Source organism: Bos taurus, chromosome 8 (assembly GCF_002263795.3).
Source record: "Bos taurus isolate L1 Dominette 01449 registration number 42190680 breed Hereford chromosome 8, ARS-UCD2.0, whole genome shotgun sequence".
Taxonomy (NCBI): domain Eukaryota; kingdom Metazoa; phylum Chordata; class Mammalia; order Artiodactyla; family Bovidae; genus Bos; species Bos taurus.
In genome coordinates this window covers 1,489,534-1,512,016 of record NC_037335.1, presented here as the reverse complement: position 1 = coordinate 1,512,016, position 22,483 = coordinate 1,489,534, and the positions used below count along the sequence as shown (strand labels likewise).

The 22,483-nt window shown below is 39.6% G+C and overlaps 1 protein-coding gene across 8 annotated transcripts in view; it reads left to right on the top strand.

Moving 5' to 3' along the window:
- NEK1 (NIMA related kinase 1) overlaps positions 1-22,483 on the top strand; it is a 133,166-nt gene that overhangs the window by 19,977 nt on the left and 90,706 nt on the right. For 6 of the 8 annotated variants that reach the window (XM_024996039.2, XM_010807677.3, XM_010807678.3 and 3 more), the window contains exons 10-15: positions 2,805-2,865; positions 6,380-6,531; positions 21,263-21,322; positions 21,560-21,619; positions 21,714-21,761; positions 21,928-22,002. In XM_024996039.2, the coding sequence (XP_024851807.1) occupies positions 2,805-2,865; positions 6,380-6,531; positions 21,263-21,322; positions 21,560-21,619; positions 21,714-21,761; positions 21,928-22,002 (456 nt within the window). The remainder of the gene's footprint in view (positions 1-2,804; positions 2,866-6,379; positions 6,532-21,262; positions 21,323-21,559; positions 21,620-21,713; positions 21,762-21,927; positions 22,003-22,483) is intronic. The other 2 variants (XM_024996038.2, XM_010807676.3) reach the window with 1 other exon arrangement.

Here is a 22,483-nt window from a genome sequence, read left to right as displayed (position 1 = left end):
GTGTGGGCATGTATATGTATATATAATAGATTGCTGACTCATGATTCCTCCTCTACTACTTGCATACAGGTGTATAATAAATACTTGTTAGTTGAATTTTTTTATTTTTTATTTTTATTTTTTAACAATACAATATTGTATTGGTTTTGCCATATATCAAAATGAATCCGCCACAGGTATACATGTGTTCCCCATCCTGAACCCTCCTCCCTCCTCCCTCCCCATGTTGAGTTGAATTTTAATTGAACATGATTTATCAAAAATCTGTCTCAAGTCAATTAGTATTGGTACCCCGTACTCTTGCCTGGAAAATCTCATGGACGGAGAAGCCTGGTGGGCTGCAGTCCATGGGGTCACTAAGAGTTGGACACGACTGAGCAACTTCACTTTCACTTTTCACTTTCATGCATTGGAGAAGGAAGTGGCAACCCACTCCAGTGTTCTTGCCTGGAGAATCCCAGGGACGGGGGAGCCTGGTGGGCTGCCGTCTCTGGAGTCGCACAGAGTCAGACGTGACTGAAATGACTTAGCAGTAGCAGCATGGTCACCTGAAAGTGGAATTATCTTATATAACTTGTGTGACCTTTGTTGATTTAAATGATCACTGTTAAACTGTTCTATGAATCAGATATCTAGCAAAATCATAGTTTTATTACTTTAAATGTTCATGAGATGAGAGGGAAGTGTCATATATCCTCTGACTTTTAACGGAATATCCATATGAGCAAATAATCTTAAGGAAACAGAGATGTGGATTTAACTGTTACTACCAAGAGAATACATTAGTAAGCAAGAAAGCCAGTTAAAAATTGGCGGTTAAAGGCCACTAATATAGGACATAGCTACAACCTCTGAAGTGTGGGTGTTTTACAAGACTCCTTTGTTACAAATAACATTTTCAAGCACAAATTTATGGTGCAGTGTGCTATTGTTTTTGACAGCTACTGGAGAAGAAAGAATCAGTTCAGTTCAGTTCAGTCGCTCAGTTGTGTCTGACTCTTTGCGACCCCATGAATTGCAGCACGCCAGGCCTCCCTGTCCATCACCAACTCCCGGAGTTCACTCAGCCTCATGTGCATCAAGTCAGTGATGCCATCCAGCCATCTCATCCTCTGTCGTCCCCTTCTCCTCCTGCCCCCAATCCCTCCCAGCATCAGAGTCTTTTCCAATAGGTCAACTCTTCGCATGAGGTGGCCAAAGTATTGGAGTTTCAGCTTTAGCATCATTCCTTCCAAAGAAATCCCAGGGCTGATCTCCTTCAGAATGGACTGGTTGGATCTCCTTGCAGTCCAAGGGACTCTCAAGAGTCTTCTCCAACACCACAGTTCAAAAGCATCAATTCTTCGGCGCTCAGCCTTCTTCACAGTCCAACTCTCACATCCATATATGACCACAGGAAAAACCATAGCCTTGACTAGACGTATCTTTGTTGGCAAAGTAATGTCTCTGCTTTTGAATATGCTGTCTAGGTTGGTCATAACTTTCCTTCCAAGGAGTAAGCGTCTTTTAATTTCATGGCCGCAGTCACCATCTGCAGTGATTTTGGAGCCCAGAAAAATAAAGTCTAACACTGTTTCCACTGTTTCTCCATCTATTTCCCATGAAGTGATGGGACCGGATGCCATGATCTTCGTTTTCTGAATGTTGAGTTTAAGCCCACTTTTTCACTCTCCACTTTCACCTTCATCAAGAGGCTTTTGAGTTCCTCTTCACTTTCTGCCATAAGGGTGGTGTCATCTGCATATCTGAAGTTATTGATATTTCTCCCGGCAATCTTGATTCCAGCTTGTGTTTCTTCCAGTCCAGCGTTTCTCATGATGTACTCTGCATATAAATTAAATAAGCAGGGTGACAATATACAGCCTTGACGTACTCCTTTTCCTATTTGGAACCAGTCTGTTGTTCCATGTCCAGTTCTAACTGTTGCTTCCTGACCTGCATACAGGTTTCTCAAGAGGCAGATCAGGTGATCTGGTATTCCCATCTCTTTCAGAATTTTCCACAGTTTATTGTGATCCACACAGTCGAAGAAAGAATGACTTCAGTCAATCTCTCTGAGTTTCTTTTTTCCCATACCAACAGTTAGGACAGACAAATAGATAGTCTCAAGGCTGAAGCACTGGAATTCAACTCAGTTCAGTTCAGTCACTCAGTCGTGTCCAACTCTTTGTGACCCCATGGACTGCAGCACGCCAGACCTCCCTGTCCACCACCAACTCTTGGAGTTTACTCAAACTCATGTCCTTTGAGTCCGTGATGCCATCCAACCATCTCATCCTCTGTTGTCCCCTTCTCCTCCCACATTCAGTTTTTCCCAGCATCAGGGTCTTTTCCAAAGAGTCAGGAATTCAGCTAGCCAGCAACAAAAGAAAATACTCAAGCCTGATATACATAGAATATGTAACATGGAAAGAAAAGAGGGCAGATGATGGCTACTAGTAACAAGAGTGTTTGACAGACATGCTTAGTAAATACGTGGTATCTCGTTATGTACCCACCACTTAGATTTCATTCTTCACCAGAAATGTTCTGTTCTTCTTATGATTTTTCTGCTATATATCTGCATTTGATTAATTCTAGGAGAAAGCTTGTCCAGAGAAATGATAAATAAGTTGGTAAGATTGGGAAGAAATTAACATAAGAGAAATTTGATGAATGGACAATTTAGATTTTAGTACAGTTTATTTGGCAGCATAATTGTGACTGAAAAAGAAAAAAAATGTATTCTGATTAATGGCTAGGTATTTTTTTAATTGAAAATTTCACATCTTTTCTAACTTTCCCCCCACCTCTTTCAATTTAAGCTTATTGCAGAAGAATTTTGTCTAAAAACATTTTCCAAGTTTGGAGCACAACCTCTACCAGGTAAGTGGAATTTAACATGAATCCTTTCCTATGTTTGTGATAATCAAATACAGTATGTGTTTGATACTAGTTATATTGGAGATATTTGTAGATAAAATAAGTTGGGGTAGTTGTATGATAAATCTAATCCAGAGGAAATGAATCTAAAAATTTTTAATTATATGTGATGAGTTAATAACAAAGTTTCCATTTTATCTGCCTTCATTTAAATGAATTCTGTTTTGAAATCTTATTTCTTATTCAAGTGTTCAGCTTATATTCTGAGAATATTGTTATGAAATGTTATATAATGCCCTAAGTGCAAGTACTTTTTTTTAATTAATTTTTTTTAAGTTTTGATTGTACTGGGTCTCACTGGCTTTAGTTGCAGCAGTAGTTGTGGAGCATGGGCTTAGTTGCCCCGAGGAGTGTAGAATCTTCCCCGACCACAGATAAAACCCATGTCCTCTTCATTGACAGGCAGATTCTTATCTTCTGTACCACCAGGGAAGCTCCAGTGCAAATCTTTATGTAAAATAATTTTCTTTAAGAAATATTTAATATTGTAAAATACTTTAAAAGTAAATCGGTGTGAAGTCAGACACCTTAGCAAGGATAATTATTCTTTTAAATATGGGACATCAGCAGTGGAGTATTTTTTGGATTGTCAGCATGGTTATATATTGTTTATGTATATATCTTTTTGAGAGGGAAATCATTTATTCCCCATGGAATGATTTCAGATGGATTTCTGAAATCCATGGAAGTTATTAAGACTTGAAGATTGTGGTTTTTTAAGCATAATGCTTTGCATGTCTTACTCCATTGTGAGTATAAATACATTAATAAAAATGAATTCCATATCATAAAGCTTGAGTCCATAACAGCTGGACATGGAGTGGCAATGTGCTCTTGGGAAGGCCAGATATGTCAGCTCTTCTTAAACACCTCTAAGCCGACAGAAGCTGGCCATCCTGACAGTCAGCCCAGTAGGAACCACATTCATGAGACAGACACAAGGCAGGGTCAGCATGTCCCTCCTGGCGCTCTTGTCTCATGAGAAGTCACATCTTCATCAAAGCCTCCTTGTCACACAGACAGGAATCCCTGGGTCAGCACGGTCTTCCCAGTGGGTGAGCCTCCCAGGCAGTGGAGCGGGGTACCCTAGTGGGAGGAGCCGGCTGGAGGAGTGTGTGACTCAAGGTGCTAACATAGGAGCTGTCGAGCCCCTTGTGGACTCCCTTCCTGGCAGGAAGCTTCCTCCTCCTGGGAGGCGCACCTCTGAAGTGGGGAATACTCAGAAGCCAGATGAGAGCTGAGTAGCCCTCCTTCTTCTCTAGGGGGTGCAGGGTACTGTTCCTGTGGTCTCCTGGGACCCCTCCTGTTTGTGCTTTGGTGCCTCTTGCCCCTTTTCTGGCACGCATGTGGTTATGTTAATATATGCAGCCAGGTTCCAGTGGTGTGGCTGTGTACCTGTCTTCGAAAAGAAGCTTACAATTCTCAGAGGCAAAATTTTTTTCCTCACATTTCCTAATTCCTGTCACATTACAATTGAAGTATGTGTTTAGAAAAACTTATTCTCAGGTCTTCTACACATGTTAATTGTGAATATAAACTGCCAGTCAAATGGCTAATGTTGCTTTTATTTTTATAAGCATTCACTAAATTGAGTAATATGTCATTATAAAAATCAAAAAGAAATAAAAATTACCCTACTCTTAATACATTTATTTGGTATATATATTTCAATAACAGATGCATAATGATTGGAAATTGGGGTTGTGTTATAAAGAAAGATTTTTTTTTTTTAATTCACAATATTATATCTTGATCATTTTCTAATGCAGTTAAACATTCTTTGAAGAACAGAGCTTAATGGTAGTATTTCCTTGTAAACTCCTAGTTAAATTTTTTTCTCCATTCCCCTCCTAAAGAAGAAGCATAGTGGTTGGCAGAGATCGATCATGTGGTTCTCAGACAGGGTATAACCCTGGGGTGGAGGGCAGACTGGGTGGGGAGTAGGGCTGAGCAGGGAGAAGGAGTCAGGGAGGAAAGGACTTCAGGAAGACCTAATGGCATCCCACTCCAGTACTCTTGCCTGGAAAATCCCATGGACGGAGGAGCCTGGTAGGCTGCAGTCCATGGGGTCTCGAAGAGTCGGACACGACTGAGCGACTTCACTTTCACTTTCCTTAATGCAGCTGGGACTCTTTGACCTCCTTTAGTCTCTGAGGGAGAAGGAAATGGCAACCCACTCCAGTATTCTTGCCTGGAGAATCCCATGGACAGGGGAGCCTAGTGGGCTGCCATCTGTGGGGTCGCACAGAGTTGGACATGACTGAAGCGACTTAGCATGCATGCACGCATTGGAGAAGGAACCGGCAGCCCGCTCCAGTATTCTTGCCCAGAGAATCCCAGGGACAGGGGAGCCTGGTGGGCTGCCGTCTATGGGGTCGCAGAGTCGGACACGACTGAAGCGACTTAGCAGCAGCAGTCTCTTTGAGGAATGTGAAGTGTAGACTTCCATTTTCATTACTTTAGTCTTAACAGTTTATCTTCAGTTTGCCATTGTTCTAAGACTAAACCCTGTCTAGGCTTCAGTAAAAGTTTAATATTGATATATAATGCTGAATGTGTATATATTTTTGTGGTTCTCTGATTAGTTTTTTGACATCAATTAATAAACATTGTCCTTTTTGTAATTTATTTTTTAATTGAAGGATAATTGCTTTACAGAATTTTGTTGTTTTCTGTCAAACCTCAACATGAATCAGCCATAGGTATACAGATATCCCCTCCCTCTTAAATCTCCCTCCCACCTCCCTCCCCATCCCACCCCTCTAGATTGATACAGAGCCCCTGTAAACATTGTTCTTGATATACGTTGTTCTCTGAACATCTTGACCAGTTTCTACACCTACCAGCAGTGCATAAATGTACTCGTTTCCTGGGACCCTAAGCTATAGTGATTCTTTTAAAGTACCTGTTTTTCAGTGGGTCTGTAGGTGCAGGCATTACTCAGACTATATAAGAAGCAAATATTAATTCTCATAGTGATGGAATTATTGTTTAACAGTTGCTCTTGAAGTTTATGTTCTGATTTTGAGAGTAATTTCTAAGATATGGAAAATTCTTTATAAAATTTATTTTTAACGTCTTTATTGAAATGTAACCCACATAAAATTCAGTTTACCCATTTAAAGTCAATGATTCAGTGTGCTTTAGTATATTCACAGACGTGTACAATCATCATCCACCATCAGTTTTAGGGGTGTGCTTTTTCTATATGAGAAATTTCAGCATCTTAGAGGAGTGTCGCTTCTTGCTTCTTTCAGAAAGTGGCTTTAGTGTAAAATAGTCACTATGAAGGCATTGACACGTGGTAAGGAGTGAAGGAGATGTTTAGTGAAGGGTCTCAAACTGAACACTGTCAGTGATTATGAACATGAAAAAGTTCTGTGTTGAAGAATTTTGAAATTGAAGATTTAACACTAAGAACTCTGAAAATAATTCTTTGTATTATTTTCTCATGTAGCTAAAAGACCAGCTTCAGGACAAAGCTTGGCTTCTATTATGTCTGCTCAGAAAATTACAAAGCCTGCTGCTAAATATGGAATACCGTTAACAAATAAGAAATATATAGATAAAAAATTGCATGAAAGGAAGCCACTCCAGAAATATAAACAGGTATGATGTGGTGATGATATTACAAACTGTATATTAGTAATGTTCAATTTGACCTTATTTTATTGCAGCTCAGTTCAGTTAATCTTTATGTCTATAGGATTGTTTTTATTGAGTTATTAAAGAGCATTGCTCTTTAATTGCTGTTCTCTGCTTCACCAGTCTTCTAAAACTTAGGACACTTACAGAAGTCATGAAGAGACATTAAGTAGATAGATTAAGTAAAGTATTTGGTGCATTAAAAAGAAAGTGACATTATAAATGAAATCACTGTTGAATAACCTAAGCAGAACCATTTGTTTTTGTGCATAAAATAAATAAACATCTGAGATAAACATCATAAAGATCTGGGAAAAACTTGAATTTAAGGATTCATATGAGATAATTAAATATGTGGAGGGATATGACCTTGTGGTCTGTCATGTTTCAAAAGAAAATTAAGGCCTGTAGCATTTAGGTGCTGTGCCTAAAAACATAGATTAGTTGCAAGAATTTGTCATTTTTCTTCCATGTCTGTAGCTGCTGTATTCTCTGGAATATGGGACCTGTTGGTTTTGCTCTGTGTCTGCACATACATGTACACAAATGCTCAGAAAAAAGTTTCGGTACATAGGTGTGCTATAAGACAAACCTCACAGTAGGGGAGTTCTTTGTCTTTAGCATGCATGATGTGTGCACTGTCCAGCCCCAGGGTCTTGAGCAGGGCAGTGAAGGGTAAATTTCCAGCTGAAGGGCACTGTGACAGCTGGCACCCTGGGTTTGTGGATTTTACTTTTTTGTTGTGTTTGTTGTTTTTGTTCAGTTGCCAAGTTGTGTCCAACACTAGTGACCCCATGTACTGCAGCACACCAGGCTTTCCTGTCCCTCCCTGTCTCTTGGAGTTTGCCCAAGTTCATGCCCACTGAATCAGTGATGCCATCCAACCTCATCCTCTGTCGCCCCCTTTAGCTCCTGCCCAGCATCAGGGTCTTTTCTAATGAGTTGTCTCTTCGTATTAGGTGGCCAGAGTATTGGATCTTCAGCTTCAGCATCACTCCTTCCAATGAATATTCAGGGTTGATTTCCTTTAGGATGGACTGGTTGGATCTCCTTGCAGTCCAAGGGACTCTCAAGAGTCTTCTCCAGCACCACAATTCGAAGGCATCAATTTTTTGGCACTCAGCCTCCTTTATGATCCATCTCTCACATCCGTACATGACTGCTGGAAAAACCATAGCTTTCACTATACAGACCTTTGTCGGCAAGGTGATGTCTTTGCTTTTTAATACACTGTGTAGGTTTGTCATAGCTTTCCTGCCAAGAAGCAATTGTCTTCTTATTTCATGGCTGCAGTCACCATCTGCAGCAGTCTTAGAGCCCAAGAAGAGGAAATCTGTCACTGCATCCATGTTTTTCCCTTCTGTTTGCCATGAAGTGATGGGACTGGATGCCATGATCTTAGTTTTCTTAATATTGAGTTCTAAGCCAGCTTTTCCACTCTCTTCTTCCACCCTCATCAGAAGACCTTTTTAGTACCTCTTCACTTTCTGCCATTAAAGTGGTATCTGCATATCTGAGGTTGTTGATATTTCTCCTGGCAATCTTGATTCCAGCTTGTAACTCATCCATCCCAGCATTTCACATGATGTGCTCTGTATATAAGTTAAATAAACAGGGTGACAATAAACAGCCTTGTCATACTCCTTTCTCAATTTTGAAGCAGTCTGTTGTTCCATATAAGGTTCTAACAATTGCTTCTTGACCCGCAAACAGGTTTTTCAGGAGACAGGTAAGATGGTCTGGTATTCCCATCCCCTTAAGAGTTTCCACAGTTTTTTAATGATCCACACAATCAAAGGTGTTAGCATAGTCAATGAAACAAAAGTAGATGTTTTTCTGGAATTCTCTTGCTTTCTGTATGATACAGTGAATGTTGACAATTTGATCTCTGGTTCCTCTGCCTTTCCTAAACCTAGTTTGAACAACTGAACATTCTTGGTTCACATAATGCTGAAGCCTGGCTTGAAGGATTTTGAGCATAACCTTATTAGTATGGGAGATGAGTGCAATTGTCTGGTAGTTTGAACATCCTTTAGTAGTGCCTTTCTTGGGAATTGGGATGAAGATTGAACTTTTCAGTCCTGTGACCACTTCTGGGTTTTCCAAAATTGCTGATATATTGAGTGTAACACTTTAATAATGTCATCTTTTAGGATTTTAAATAGCCTGCTGGAATTCCATCACCTCCACTTGCTTTATTGGCAGCAGTGCTTCCTAAGGCCCTCTTAATTTCATACTCCACAATGTCTGGCTCTGGGTGAGTGACCAAACCATCATGGTTATCAGGGTCATTAAGGTCTTTTTTAAACGGTTCTTTTGTGTATTCTTGCCATCTTTTCTTGATCTCTTTTGCTTCTATTAGATCTTTACCATTTCTGTCCTTTATTGTGCCCATCTTTGGATAAAATGTACCTTTGATATCTCCAGTTTCTTGAAGAGATCTCAGGTCTTTCCCTGTCTGTTTTCTCCTCTGTTTCTTTACATTGTTCATTGAAAAAGGCCTTCTTGTATCCCCTTGCTGTTCTCTGAAAGTCTGCATTTAGTATTGGTGTACCTTTCCCTTTCTCCTTTGCTTTTTGTTGCTCTTTTTTCCTCAGTTATTTGTAAAGCCTCCTCAGACAACCACTTTACCTTCTCTCATTTCTTTTTCTTTGGGATGATTTTGTTTGTTGCCTCCTGTACACTGTTACAAACCTCTGTCCATAGTTCTTTAGGCACTCTGTTTACTAGATCTAATCCCTTGAATCTATTGTCACCCCCACTGTATATTCACGGGATTTGATTTAAGTTGTACCTGACTAGCCTCATGAATTTCCCTGCTTTCTTTAGTTTAAGCCTGAATTGTGCTATAAGGAGCTGATGATCTAAGCCACAGTCAACTTCAGGTCTTGTTTTTGCTGACTATATACAGCTTCTCCATCATCCGCTACAATAAATACAATCAATCTGATTTCAGTATTGATCATTTGATGATGTCCATGTGTAAAGTCGTCTCTTGGGTTGTTGAAAAAGGGTGTTTGCAATGACCAGTGAGTTCCCTTGGCAGAATTCTATTAGCCTTTCCCCTGCTTCATTTTATACTCTAAGACCAAACTCCAGTTATCTCTTGACTTCCTGCTTTCACATTCCAGTCCCCTATGATAAACAGGACTTCTTTTTTTGGTGTTAGTTCTAGGAGGTCTTGATAGAACTGATCAGCTTCAGCTTCTTTGGTCGGGACATAGATGTGGATTACTGTGGTACTGAACGGTTTGCCTTGGAAGCAAACTGAGATCATTCTGTTGTTTTTGAGATTGCACTCAAGTACTACATTTGGAACTCTTTAGTTGACTATGAGGGTACTCCATTTCTTCTGTTGGATTCTTACCCACAGTGGTAGATATCATGGTCATCTGAATTCAGTTCATCCTTTCCTGTCCATTTTTGTTCACTGATTTCTAAGATGTCATTGTTTACACTTGCCATTTCCTGCTTGACCACATCCAATTTACCTTGATTCATAGACCTAACATCCCAGGTTTCTATGCCGTACTGTTCCTTACAGCATCAGATTTTACTTTCATCCCCAGACATGTCCACAGGTGTCATTTCCTCTTTGGCCTAGCCACTTCATTCTATTAATAGTTATATAATCATACTATTAATAGTTACATCAGATCAGATCAGATCAGTCGCTCAGTCGTGTCCGACTCTTTGCGACCCCATGAATCGCAGCACGCCAGGCCTCCCTGCCCATCACCAACTCCCAGAGTTCATTCAAACTCACGTCCATCGAGTCAGTGATGCCATCCAGCCATCTCATCCTCTGTCATCCCCTTCTCCTTTTGCCCCCAGTCCCTCCCAGCATCAGAGTCTTTTCCAATGAGTCAACTCTTTGCATGAGGTGGCCAAAGTATTGGAGTTTCAGCTTCAGCATCATTCCTTCCAAAGAAATCCCAGGGCTGATCTCCTTCAGAATGGACTGGTTGGATCTCCTTGCAGTCCAAGGGACTCTCAAGAGTCTTCTCCAACACCACAGTCCAAAAGCATCAATTCTTCGGTGCTCAGCCTTCTTCACAGTCCAACTCTCACATCCATACATGACCACAGGAAAAACCATAGCCTTGACTAGACAGACCTTTGTTGGCAAAGTAATGTCTCTGCTTTTGAATATGCTGTCTAGGTTGGTCATAAATTTCCTTCCAAGGAGTAAGCATCTTTTAATTTCATGGCTGCAGTCACCATCTGCAGTGATTTTGGAGCCCAGAAAAATAAGTCTGATACTGTTTCCACTGTTTCCTCATCTGTTTCCCATGAAGTGATGGGACCGGATGCCATGATCTTCGTTTTCTGAATGTTGAGCTTTAAGCCAACTTTTTCACTCTCCACTTTCACCTTCATCAAGAGGCTTTTGAGTTCCTCTTCACTTTCTGCCATAAGGGTGGTGTCATCTGCATATCTGAGGTTATTGATATTTCTCCCGGCAGTCTTGATTCCAGCTTGTGTTTCTTCCAGTCCAGCGTTTCTCATGATGTACTCTGCATATAAGTTAAATAAACAGGGTGATATTATACAGCCTTGACATACTCCTTTTCCTATTTGGAACCAGTCTGTTGTTCCATGTCCAGTTCTAACTGTTGCCTCCTGACCTGCATACAAATTTCTCAAGAGGCAGATCAGGTGGTTTGGTATTCCCATCTCTCAGAATTTTCCACAGTTTATTGTGATCCACACAGTCAAAGGCTTTGACATAGTCAATAAAGCAGAAATAGATGTTTTTCTGGAACTCTCTTGCTTTTTCCATGATCCAGCAGATGTTGGCAATTTGATCTCTGGTTCCTCTGCCTTTTCTAAAACCAGCTTGAACATCAGGAAGTTCACGGTTCACATATTGCTGAAGCCTGGCTTGGAGAATTTTGAGCATTACTTTACTAGCGTGTGAGATGAGTGCAATTGTGCGGTAGTTTGAGCATTCTTTGGCATTGCCTTTCTTTGGGATTGGAATGAAAACTGACCTTTTCCAGTCCTATGGCCACTGCTGAGTTTCCCAAATTTGCTGGCATATTGAGTGCAGCACTTTCACAGCATCATCTTTCAGAATTTGAAATAGCTCAACTGGAATTCCATCACCTTCACTAGCTTTGTTCATAGTGATGCTTTCTAAGGCCCACTTGACTTCACATTCCAGGATGTCTGGCTCTAGGTCAGTGATCACACCATCGTGATTATCTGGGTCGTGAAGATCTTTTTTGTACAGTTCTTCTGTGTATTCTTGCCATCTCTTCTTAATATCTTCTGCTTCTGTTAGGTCCATACCATTTCTGTCCTTTATCAAGCCTGTCTTTGCATGAAATGTTCCCTTGGTATCTCTGATTTTCTTGAAGAGATCTCTAGTCTTTCCCATTCTGTTGTTTTCCTCTATTTCTTTGCATTGATTGCTGAAGAAGGCTTTCTTATCTCCTTGCTATTCTTTGGAACTCTGCATTCAGATGTTTATATCTTTGCTTTTCTCCTTTGCTTTTCGCTTCTCTTCTTTTCACAGCTATTTGTAAGGCCTCCCCAGACAGCCATTTTGCTTTTTTGCATTTCTTTTCCATGGGGATGGTTTTGATCCCTGTCTCCTGTACGATGTCACGAACCTCATTCCATAGCTCATCAGGCACTCTATCTATCAAATCTAGGCCCTTAAATCTATTTCTCAATTCCACTGTATAATCATAAGGGATTTGATTTAGGTCATACCTGAATGGTCTAGTGGTTTTCCCTACTTTCTTCAATTTAAGTCTGAATTTGGCAATAAGGAGTTCATGGTCTGAGCCACAGTCAGCTCCTGGTCTTGTTTTTGTTGACTGTATACAGCTTCTCCATCTTTGGCTGCAAAGAATATAATCAGTCTGATTTCGGTGTTGACCATCTGGTGATGTCCATGCATATAGTCTTCTCTTGTGTTGTTGGAAGAGGGTGTTTTTTATGACCAGTGCATTTTCTTGGCAAAACTCTATTAGTCTTTGCCCTGCTTCATTCTGTATTCCAAGGCCAAATTTGCCTGTTACTTCAGGTGTTTCTTGACTTCCTACTTTTGCATTCCAATCCCCTATAATGAAAAGGACATCTTTTTTGGGTGTTAGTTCTAAAAGGTCTTGTAGGTCTTCATAGAACCGTTCAACTTCAGCTTCTTCAGCATTACTGGTTGGGGCATAGACTTGGATTACTGTGATATTGAATGGTTTGCCTTGGAAACGAACAGAGATCATTCTGTCGTTTTTGAGATTGCATCCAAGTACTGCATTTTGGAGTCTTTTGTTGACCACGATGGCTACTCCATTTCTTCTGAGGGATTCCTGCCCGCGATAGTAGATGTAATGGTCATCTGAGTTAAATTCACCCATTCCAGTCCATTTCAGTTCGCTGATTCCTAGAATGTCGACATTCACTCTTGCCATCTCTTGTTTGACCACTTCCAATCAGGCCTAAATGGATGAGTTCCATTATATCCTTTCGCCTTCTTTTCTTTAGTTACTACAAAGCACCCAGGACTCCTGGCATCTCCTTATTACGTAGTTTCTCAGCTCCCTGAGGCTCTGGTCCTACCGTGCTCCAGCCCCTGCCTCTGCAGAGCGCCCGAACTGTTCCTCAGAGACCTCAGCGAGTCCATGGTCAGCAAGATCCCCTGCGTTCTCAACTTGTCAAGATCTCTGCACCTTTTTTACTCTAAAACCTGGCTTGTTACACACATTGTTGTGCCGCTCTGTCGGGGACCATTTCCTCTCTGGTCCCTCAGTCCTGCTGGGTCTGGAGGAGGACGATCACGTTGTGTTCCTTGATGTCGTTGCTGGATTTGCCCTGGCTTCCTAAGCCCCGCCACCAGGCTTTGTGTCACATGCTGCTCCTCCCTCTTCGCGGCGATGTCACGGTTCTTGGTGACTTTAGTGTCTTGAGATGATGGTCCTTTCGGTGGTACACTGCCTTTTTGTTTTCTGATTGTTCTCTTTGATGATCTTGTCTCCTGCTTCACTTTGGATCTCTCCCCTATGGCATGCCATCACATTTGTCATCAGGAAGAACACCTACTTCCTAGTCTCAGTTACAGGGACCCCGCTCTTACCACTGCTTCCTGTGTTTCCAGCTTAGTCTCTGAGAACCCGCCTTGAAAACGTGTTTGTTCTGTTTGGATCCATGGATCTTTCCTGGTTTTATCATTGTTCATCCTGTCTTTGTTTTTATTTTCCTTTACCAGCTTTAATTTCATGTTCTCTCATTGTAATAGTTTCCAAAGCTTTTGACTGCTCCACCCAGTGGGTGTGGTTGGAGGAAACCTGCAGCTCTCTGGTCTCACTTGAGTTTAAACCTACAGTGTCAGGTGTGCACTGTCACTGCCCCCCGCCCCCCCCCCCCCATCATGTTTCCGCGGGCCAGTTCCTTTCCTACTTTCTAGATGGTTATCTCCTACCTTTCCTTGTTTATCCCCTCAGGGTGATGAACATTGCTTCCTATTTCACTGAGAAAAAAGAGCCAAGTAGATGAAAATTGCCCACACTCAGCAGCACTCCTGCCTGTCGGTCCTGCCTGTTGCCAGTCTCTTGCTTTCTTCCTTATACTTGGAGGATCTGTCTGTTTTGATCTAGAGTCGACCTTGCTGTTTGTATGCCATCTCTTACTATTATTTTTGCCTTTTAAAGGACTTCTCTTTCTCTTCTGTATCATATTTTTCCTCTGTCCTTAATCATTCCTGTTAGCAAACAAATGGGCTTCCTTGGTGGCTCAGAAGGTAAAGAATCTGCCTGCAATGCAGGAAACCCAAGTTCGATCCCTGGGTCGGGAAGATCCCCTGGAGATAAGAATGGTAACCCACTCCAGTATTCTTGCCTGGAGAATCCCGTGGACAGAGGAGCCTGGTGGGTGACTGTCCATATCATATCTTCAGTCTTGTTAAGAAAGCCCTTCCTTCCCTCCCATGTGTCCCTCCAGCCACTTCCCTGGATCTCTGCTCCTTTAATGGCAGAACTTCCCGAAGCCTTGTCTGAATGTCTCCACTTCCTTGTTTCCCCTTCTCTCTTGAACCCCTTCTGCCCAGAGCTTGCTCTGTCACAGCTGTTGGGTCACTGCTCCTGGCAAGGACTTCTGGGAGCCCCAGTGGTTCCATTCAGTGGTCAGGTATCTTCTTCCTCTGCCTCAGCTTCAGTTCACTTGGCTACCCTTTCTTAAACTTTTTGTTCACTTGAGTCCAGAGTATCCCACTCTGCTGATCGTCTCCCTCACTGCCTACCTGCTCTTCTCGCCTCCTGTGTGAGTTCCTCCACACGTCCCTGACTCAGATGCTCAAGTGGTTCAGGAGGCCAGCTGTGGACACCCCCGGACAGCCTCACTCTCTGACAGCACCTCTAAACCCACACCCCGATCTGCATCTCGAGCCTGGAATCCTTTCCTGAGCTCCAGACCTGTCCTGTCCTTGCATGTCTAAGGGGTTCTGCTGGGCTTCTCAGCGCCAGTGTGTGTAACTGTGCGTTGTGTGTAACTGTGCGTGCCGGGCCGCATGGCCTCCCCAGGCTGTGGGTTCTTGTCTCACTACACACTATTAGAATCGCTCCTGACCCCTGGTCACTGTCACCATCATATCCTCTCCTCCTGCCTGCAGAGTCTGTTCCCAGTGTGACTGCTGCTCACCACTCAGTCTCACCCTGGGCCAGGCTACCTTGCCCTCCTCAGTGTGTCCGCACTCAGCAGGCTCAGGGCAGCTCTGACAGCAGGGGGCAATCGTTGCCCTTTCCTGTTTGAGACTGCTAGTGCCCCTGCACGTCCTGAAAACTTTCTTTGTTCCAGTTCCTGTAATAATTACAGCTGTTTTCTAAAAGAAAAGGAGTGGATGCTTGGGGCTGGTGCACTGGGACGGCCCAGAGGGATGGTATGGGGAGGGAGGAGGGAGGAGGGTTCGGGATGGGGAACACATGTATACCTGTGGCGGATTCATTTTGATATTTGGCAAAACTAATACAATTATGTAAAGTTTAAAAATAAAATAAAATTAGAGGAAAAAAAAAAAATACATTGTATAAAAAAAATAAAATAAAATAAAATAAAAGAAAAGGAGTGGTTATTAAGCCACCAGAGGGAGCTCCATGAATGTGCTTCAGTATTTTGGCTCTCATTTTAGCAAAAAAACACAAAACAACACATTTTCTTTTAGTATGGATGTTTTACATATTTTCTCTTCTTTGTAGATTGTGTTCTGAAAATACCTATGTGATCTCAGAGGAACACCTTTGGCATTTTTATTTCACAAATATTTGAGCATCTTATATCTGTGACAGTCTGGTGCACCGAGAGATAATTTTTCCCTCCATGTGACTTACCTAAGAGTACATAGGTGTCTTAGTTAAACTTTCTCTTGTTGCAGATGGTTGTATAATCTAGTTTAAAGCTAGTCATGTATAACGAGCTGCTGTTATCACTCAGGTTAATATTTTTAAGATTTTGTGTGTCATGTTTTCACAGATGTTGAGACCAGTGCTAGATTTGTTAGGCAAGTGTTAACCTGCGAAACTTGTCAAAATGCAGGGCTCTGTGTCCAGAAATTACGATTCAGCAACTCTTGAGGATACATGTTTTTTGAAAATAGCTTAATCAAGTTATCACTCACATACTATAATTCATCCATTTAAAGTCTGAAATTAAATTATTTCCAATGGATTTGCAAGAATTGTGCAACCATCCCCATAATCAGTTTTAGAGCACTTCATTGTCTCCCCTCAAATCCTTTTCCATTAGCATTCACTCCCTGTTCTCCACCAAACCCCATAGCCCTGGGCAACCGCTGGGCTAGTCTACTTCTGTCTGTGTGGATTTGCTTGTTCTGAATGTGTCATGTGAATGAAGTCATGCAGTGTGTGGTCTGTTTATTGCCAGGTAATTCTCTTGTATGGAAGCAGTATGTGTTTTTACAAAGCTCCTAGGTAGCGTCCCCCACTAGTTTAAGTTGTATGTACATAAAACGTACTTTGAAACGTTAACTTTGTAATACCATGAAGAGCATTATCTACAGCTGGTTTTTTTTCCTTGTAGTTCAGTAATAGTTCAGCCAGAAGCAGTCTACTATTTAAAAAGTGGGGGTTGCTGTCTATTAGAGGTGGCAGAATCATTTTAATGAGTGAGGAGCGGGGACTTTTTTTTAAGTAATAGAATGGAAAGTAACAGACTTAGTTAAACATAGTAAAAGTATTTTATGGAATGTGTGTGTATTTATCTTTATTGGGTCTAAATGTGAAATATCTTTCTTACTGTGGGTTGCTTTTAGAAAAAGTTTGAAAGCTACTGTTCTTTAAGTATTTCAGTATTATTGTCATCTCATTAACCCTAGTGTTAATGGGGTTAGGTGGTGAGATACATGGTTGGCTTAAGTGAAAATTGAAATAACTAGCCTAAGTTTGGTTAGGAGTTGGGATCTAATAATACAGTGAGGAGGTGGGATAGTTCTGAGAACCTATTGCTTCTGTCATTTTGTCAGGGAGCAAAGCTACTATTTATTAATAGTCATTGTGTGAGATTTAATACCACTTATCACATTGCTAATGTAACTTTGAGTTAAAACATCTATAAAATGGATATTTTATGATGGTCATTTAATTAAAATGATAAAACACAGTATAAGAAAATCATTATTCTCCTCTTACCAGTTTATCAACCCATTTAATGGTATCACATAAATATCGTTTTATTGTACTCAAATTAAGTAATGTATTGATTAAATTAATTGCATTTCCTAAGGAGGAAGTTATGTTGAAATTATGTATCATGTTGCGCTTTTTTTTAATAAATTTTTATTGGAGTGTAGTTGCTTTATAATGCTGTTAGTTTCTGCTATACAACAAAGTGAATCAGCTTTTTGTATGCACTAGTCCCCTTTTTTGGATTTCCTTCCCATTTAGCTCACCACAGAGCATTGAGGAGAGTTTCCTGTGCTAGACCGTAGCTTCTTACTGTTATCTGTTTTATACACAGTAGTGTGTACATGTTGGAGAAGGACATGGCACCCACTCCAGGGCTCTTGCCTGGAGAATCCTGTGGACAGAGGAGCCTGGAGGGCTGCTGTCCATGGGGTCGCACAGAGTCAGACACGACTGAAGTGACTTAGTATGCATGCATGCCTTGGAGAAGGAAATGCCAACCCACTCCAGCGTTCTTGCCTGGAGAACCCCAGGGACAGTGGAGCCTGGTGGGCTGCCGTCTATGGGGTCGCACAGAGTCGGACACGACTGAAGCGACTTAGCAGCAGCAGCAGCAATGTGTACATGTCAACCCCAGTCTCTCAGTTCATCCACCCGTCTCATGTTGCTTTCTAAAGTGGGCAGAAATTTTAAATATCTTTTTTTGTTTTAGTGAAAGAAAACTTTTGATCCCTTTCTACTTCTTTTTTGTATGTTGTAAGCTATATAATATATCTTAACAGTGATATGTTGGGATTAATTTTATTAATTTCATATTGATTGTGGATCATATTTTTTTTGTATTATTCTGAATTCACTTTTAGAGTTTTAGTGCTTATCTGTTATAGTCATTTTACAAAATTTAGGAAATTGAAGCAGTAAGTGGCAAATGAAAGTAATTTCTTATAACATTGACTTTTGTCAAAATACAGCCACTACTGAAATGGAATTGTTAGTGGAGATACTTTACTGATTTAATCAAATGCTGAGTTATTTTAATAATAATGTAAATGATCACTGAAATAATTTTTTAAAGTAACATTTCCTTTCCTTTGAATTGAAGCCTAACAGGTGAATGTTTTTATACAGTGTTTCTTTTTATATATTTTTTCCTAAGGTAGCTGGAAAATTTTAAAACTGATGCATTATACATAACTTAAGAGTTTTCTGTAAATACTTTTAATCTGTTTTTGGTATATTCAGAACTGTACTTTGAATTGTTTGGAAAATTGTCCCTGTAGTAGGCTCAACGTTGATCACAAAATTGAGTAGCTAGCACAGGATATAAAAGAAAGAAATCCATGGGTCATTTATACTTATGAACACACATGCAGAAATCCTTAAAAATGTTTTTTAAAAAAGTTAAGTTAAATCAAGCAATTTATCAAAAGAGTAATTCAAAACTTACTAAATAGGATACATTTCAGGAGTGGAAAGATAGTTCAGTAGTCGGAAACTGGTTAATTTCACTGTTAGTAGATTAGAAGAAAAAGTCATATATAAATTATCTCAGTAGATACTGAAAGTTCAGTAGAATTTAACCCTTTAAAAAAACTTACTTGGTTGTTTACATTAACCATGTATAACTTTTTGTATGTCCATCATACCTCAATAAAGTAGTTTTTTTAAAAAAATTCAAATTTCTTTGATTCAAGAAATAGAGGTAAAAATTCTTAATTTGACCCAGTTATATATACCAGAAACCTACATCAGGCATTATACATAATGATGAAAAGTTGGAAGCATTTACATTAAAGTTAGGAACAAGACAAGGGTGTTTGTAATGATGCTATCATTTGATGTTTTTCCAGAAGCCTAGCCCATGAAATTAAAAAGAGAAAGAAATAAGAAACATAAATATTGGGAGAGATGAGAAAATATAGACATTTACAGATATGATTCCCTACCTAGAAACTCCTAGTGAAGAAGCAGAACACTGTTAATGAATTCAGTGACGTGGCCTGATAGAAGTTGAGCATGTGACAGTGAATAATTAGAAAAGGAAATAGACACTCCCTCAGTTACTGTAGAATAGCCCTGCTGTGAAAAGTGCAGGATAACTGTGCAAGAAGGGACTCCACATCAGTGGAATGTTGTTTATCAATGAAGAAAGCAAATGCAGATAAATAAACATAATAACAAGGGTTATTCTGAAAACAGTGTTGAGCAACAGAAGTGAGATACAAAGGAATATATATTGTATGATTCCATTTATATAGAACTCAGAACATTTAAAAAAAACAAAACTGTATTGTTTAGGAACATGTATCCAAGTGGCAAAGCAACAGAGACAAGTGAGGTAGTGATTAGTAAAGTGGGGATGGTGGCTGTCTCTCTTGTGGAAGGACATGTGGAGGATTTCTGTGTGTTGGCATTATTCTGTTTCTTGACTTGGGTAGTAGTTACTGGGTTTTTCCTTTATTTTTGCTAACCTCTGTGTATCTCCTTTATCTACTTTTTTATAGGTGGCTTTATATCATAGTTAAAAAAGAAGATGGATAGATGACATAGAGAATTCCAGAAATTGGAATTTATTATGTGATTAATGTGTATTTGAATTTATTATGTGATTAATGAGGCATTTCAGACCATTGTGGGAAAAGATGTATCAGCCAAGAAATGGCTATGAGATAACTGGATTTTCTAGAGAAAAAAATTAGATTCCCGACTCATTCCATGAACAAAAATTTATTCCAGATAAATCTAAAAATAAAAATCTAACTTTAATATTTTAAAATCTAAATTTAAGTTAGATTATATATAACTTCTGAATATAAAAATGAAACTATCCAAGTGGCAGAAGCAAATGAGGTCTGAAATGTCTTCTTTAGTAAAATAGTTTATGCTGATATCATAAAGGAAAAGACTGGCAGATTTAACTATATAAATTACAGACTTCTGTACAGTTTAAGATACAATAAACAGCTGTTCAAAGACAAAATGTAAAAAAAATTTGCAAATCTGAAATACTCTTTATTTTTCATAATATACAAATAGCCCATAAAATTAGAACAACTATAAAATAAGATGAACAATTAGCATATTAAAGAAGAAATGTAATTATCTAATATACTGGAAAGTAGTCTTCCCAGATATTAAAAATTTAAGACATTGATAATACTCATTATTTGTGAGGTTATGAGAAAATGAATTCCTTGATGAGAGTATAAATTGATGCAGCTTCTTGAGGTGGCAGTTTTTCTCAACACTTAAATTTCATTATTACTTTATGATTCCATTTAGAAATTGCCCTTTCGAAAGACTTGCATATGATACAAAATGTACCTACAAGAATGTTTCTAACAGTATGGGGAAAAATTAGAACCAACACAATGTCCTTCCTTCAAGAGTAGTTGAATAAATTAATTATATCCATGGTTTGGAATATCACCATTGTTAAATTGTTTACCACAATGTGGAAATGTCAGGTAATGTTGTTAATAGTGAAAAACATTTTCCCATCGTAATACATTGTTTATTATATTTATGTAAAAAGTATAAAAAGCTAAGACTATGTGTGTATGTATATACACATGTATATAGTTGTGTGTATTCATGTTCATAAAACAGTCTCAGAAAAGATATTTATGAAAATGTTAACAATGGTTATATCTGGAGGTAGGGAGAGAAGTTAAGTGTTAACTCATTTCATTTTTTTTTTAAGAAAAATTTCTTCAGATTTGGGCTTTCTAGATGACATTCTGTTTTCATAACGTTAGAGAACTTACAGTTAGCATCTCTACCTGAATACGCTTTTTACTGGATGATTAGGGAAGACCCTTTTTCCATGGTTTCTTTGGATCCTGTGTTTCTCTTTTTTGAACAAATAGTGTATTAGACACTTAAGTGGTTCCTTTCTTTTTTTTTTTTTTTTTTTGAAGGATAATGTATTTTGAAAGAGAGTTATGGCAGTATTGGCTTTACGTTTTTCTTATTTTAAATTTCCATACATTTGAATTTTTCAAATGGATACCTCAAAATCCTTAATCTAATTTGTAGTTTTACTTTCTGTCCAGGCCCATCAAACCCCAGTGAAGAAAGTGAATCCTGGAGAAGAAAGGAGGAAACTGTTTGAGGTATAAACACATCTGTGTGCTTATTTCACAGCTTTGTAAAACTAATTATGAAAAAAAGAAACAAATTTTATAAAACCTCCAAACCTTTCCTCCTTATTTCTTTCAAACAAATACCTCTAACTTATTTCTGTTTTTAAACCTTCCAGGATATACGTCTACCACCGGTATGCTAACTTTACTGATTAAGCTAGAAAAAGTAGTATTTATTATTGATAATTTTTTTTTTTTTTTTTTAAGGAAGCACCAAGAAAAAGAAGATTGGAATTGACTGAAAAAGAAAAGAAGTCTAAGGATCAGGTAGTTACTTCACTGTTATTTTTCTTCTCCAGCCAAGTTGGAGATGATAATTGTTTTAAGAGTTCTAAGAAGTTTGTCTTTAAAATTATTGCAGGTTAGTCTGCTGAAGGCTGAGCAGGTGAAAAGACAGGAAAAGCAAAGGGTGAGAGGATTGTCCATTTTCCCCAGCACACTCCACCACCTCCCCACACACATGCCCCCCCTTTTTCAAAGGATTACACTGGTTTCCTTTTTATTACTAAGTGTATTTCATATACTTTATATTAAATACTTGAAATGGTGTTTTATTTGTTTCTTTCCCCTCAAAGTTGGAGAGAATAAATAGGGCCAGGGAACAAGGCTGGAGAAATGTGCTGAGTGCTGGTGGAAGCGGTGAAATGAAGGTAGGTCTTGGGTACCCGTGCATGTACACTGCTGCTCTTTAACTCCGGTTTCACCCTGCTCTGTGAAATGTATACACCTGGCTTGTTTCTACTAGAGTTCTTCAGCATCTGTTAGGACTTCTTAGTTTTCCTGCACGTACTTATGTAACTCGTACTGATAATTCATATGTGACAGTTAAAATTGCTTAAAAAGTTTGCTGAGAAGGCTGTGATTCACCATTCCTCTGCCATCTTTTTAAAATCACATACCTGGCTGTGTGCTCTAGTCACACAGAGCTGAGGACCAGACTGCAGTCTCCCCACTGCACACGGCTGCTGCAGCTTCGTCCCCACACTTGTGTTCTCTTCACCTGCTGGCCCCTGCCCACCCTCCCACCCTCTCCACTCCCAGTCCCCACTCCCACTCCCCACTCCAAGCATTTACTTAGATGATCAGTGACCCCGCTAGCCATGGACCTAGATAGGTTAGTTCAGACATTTT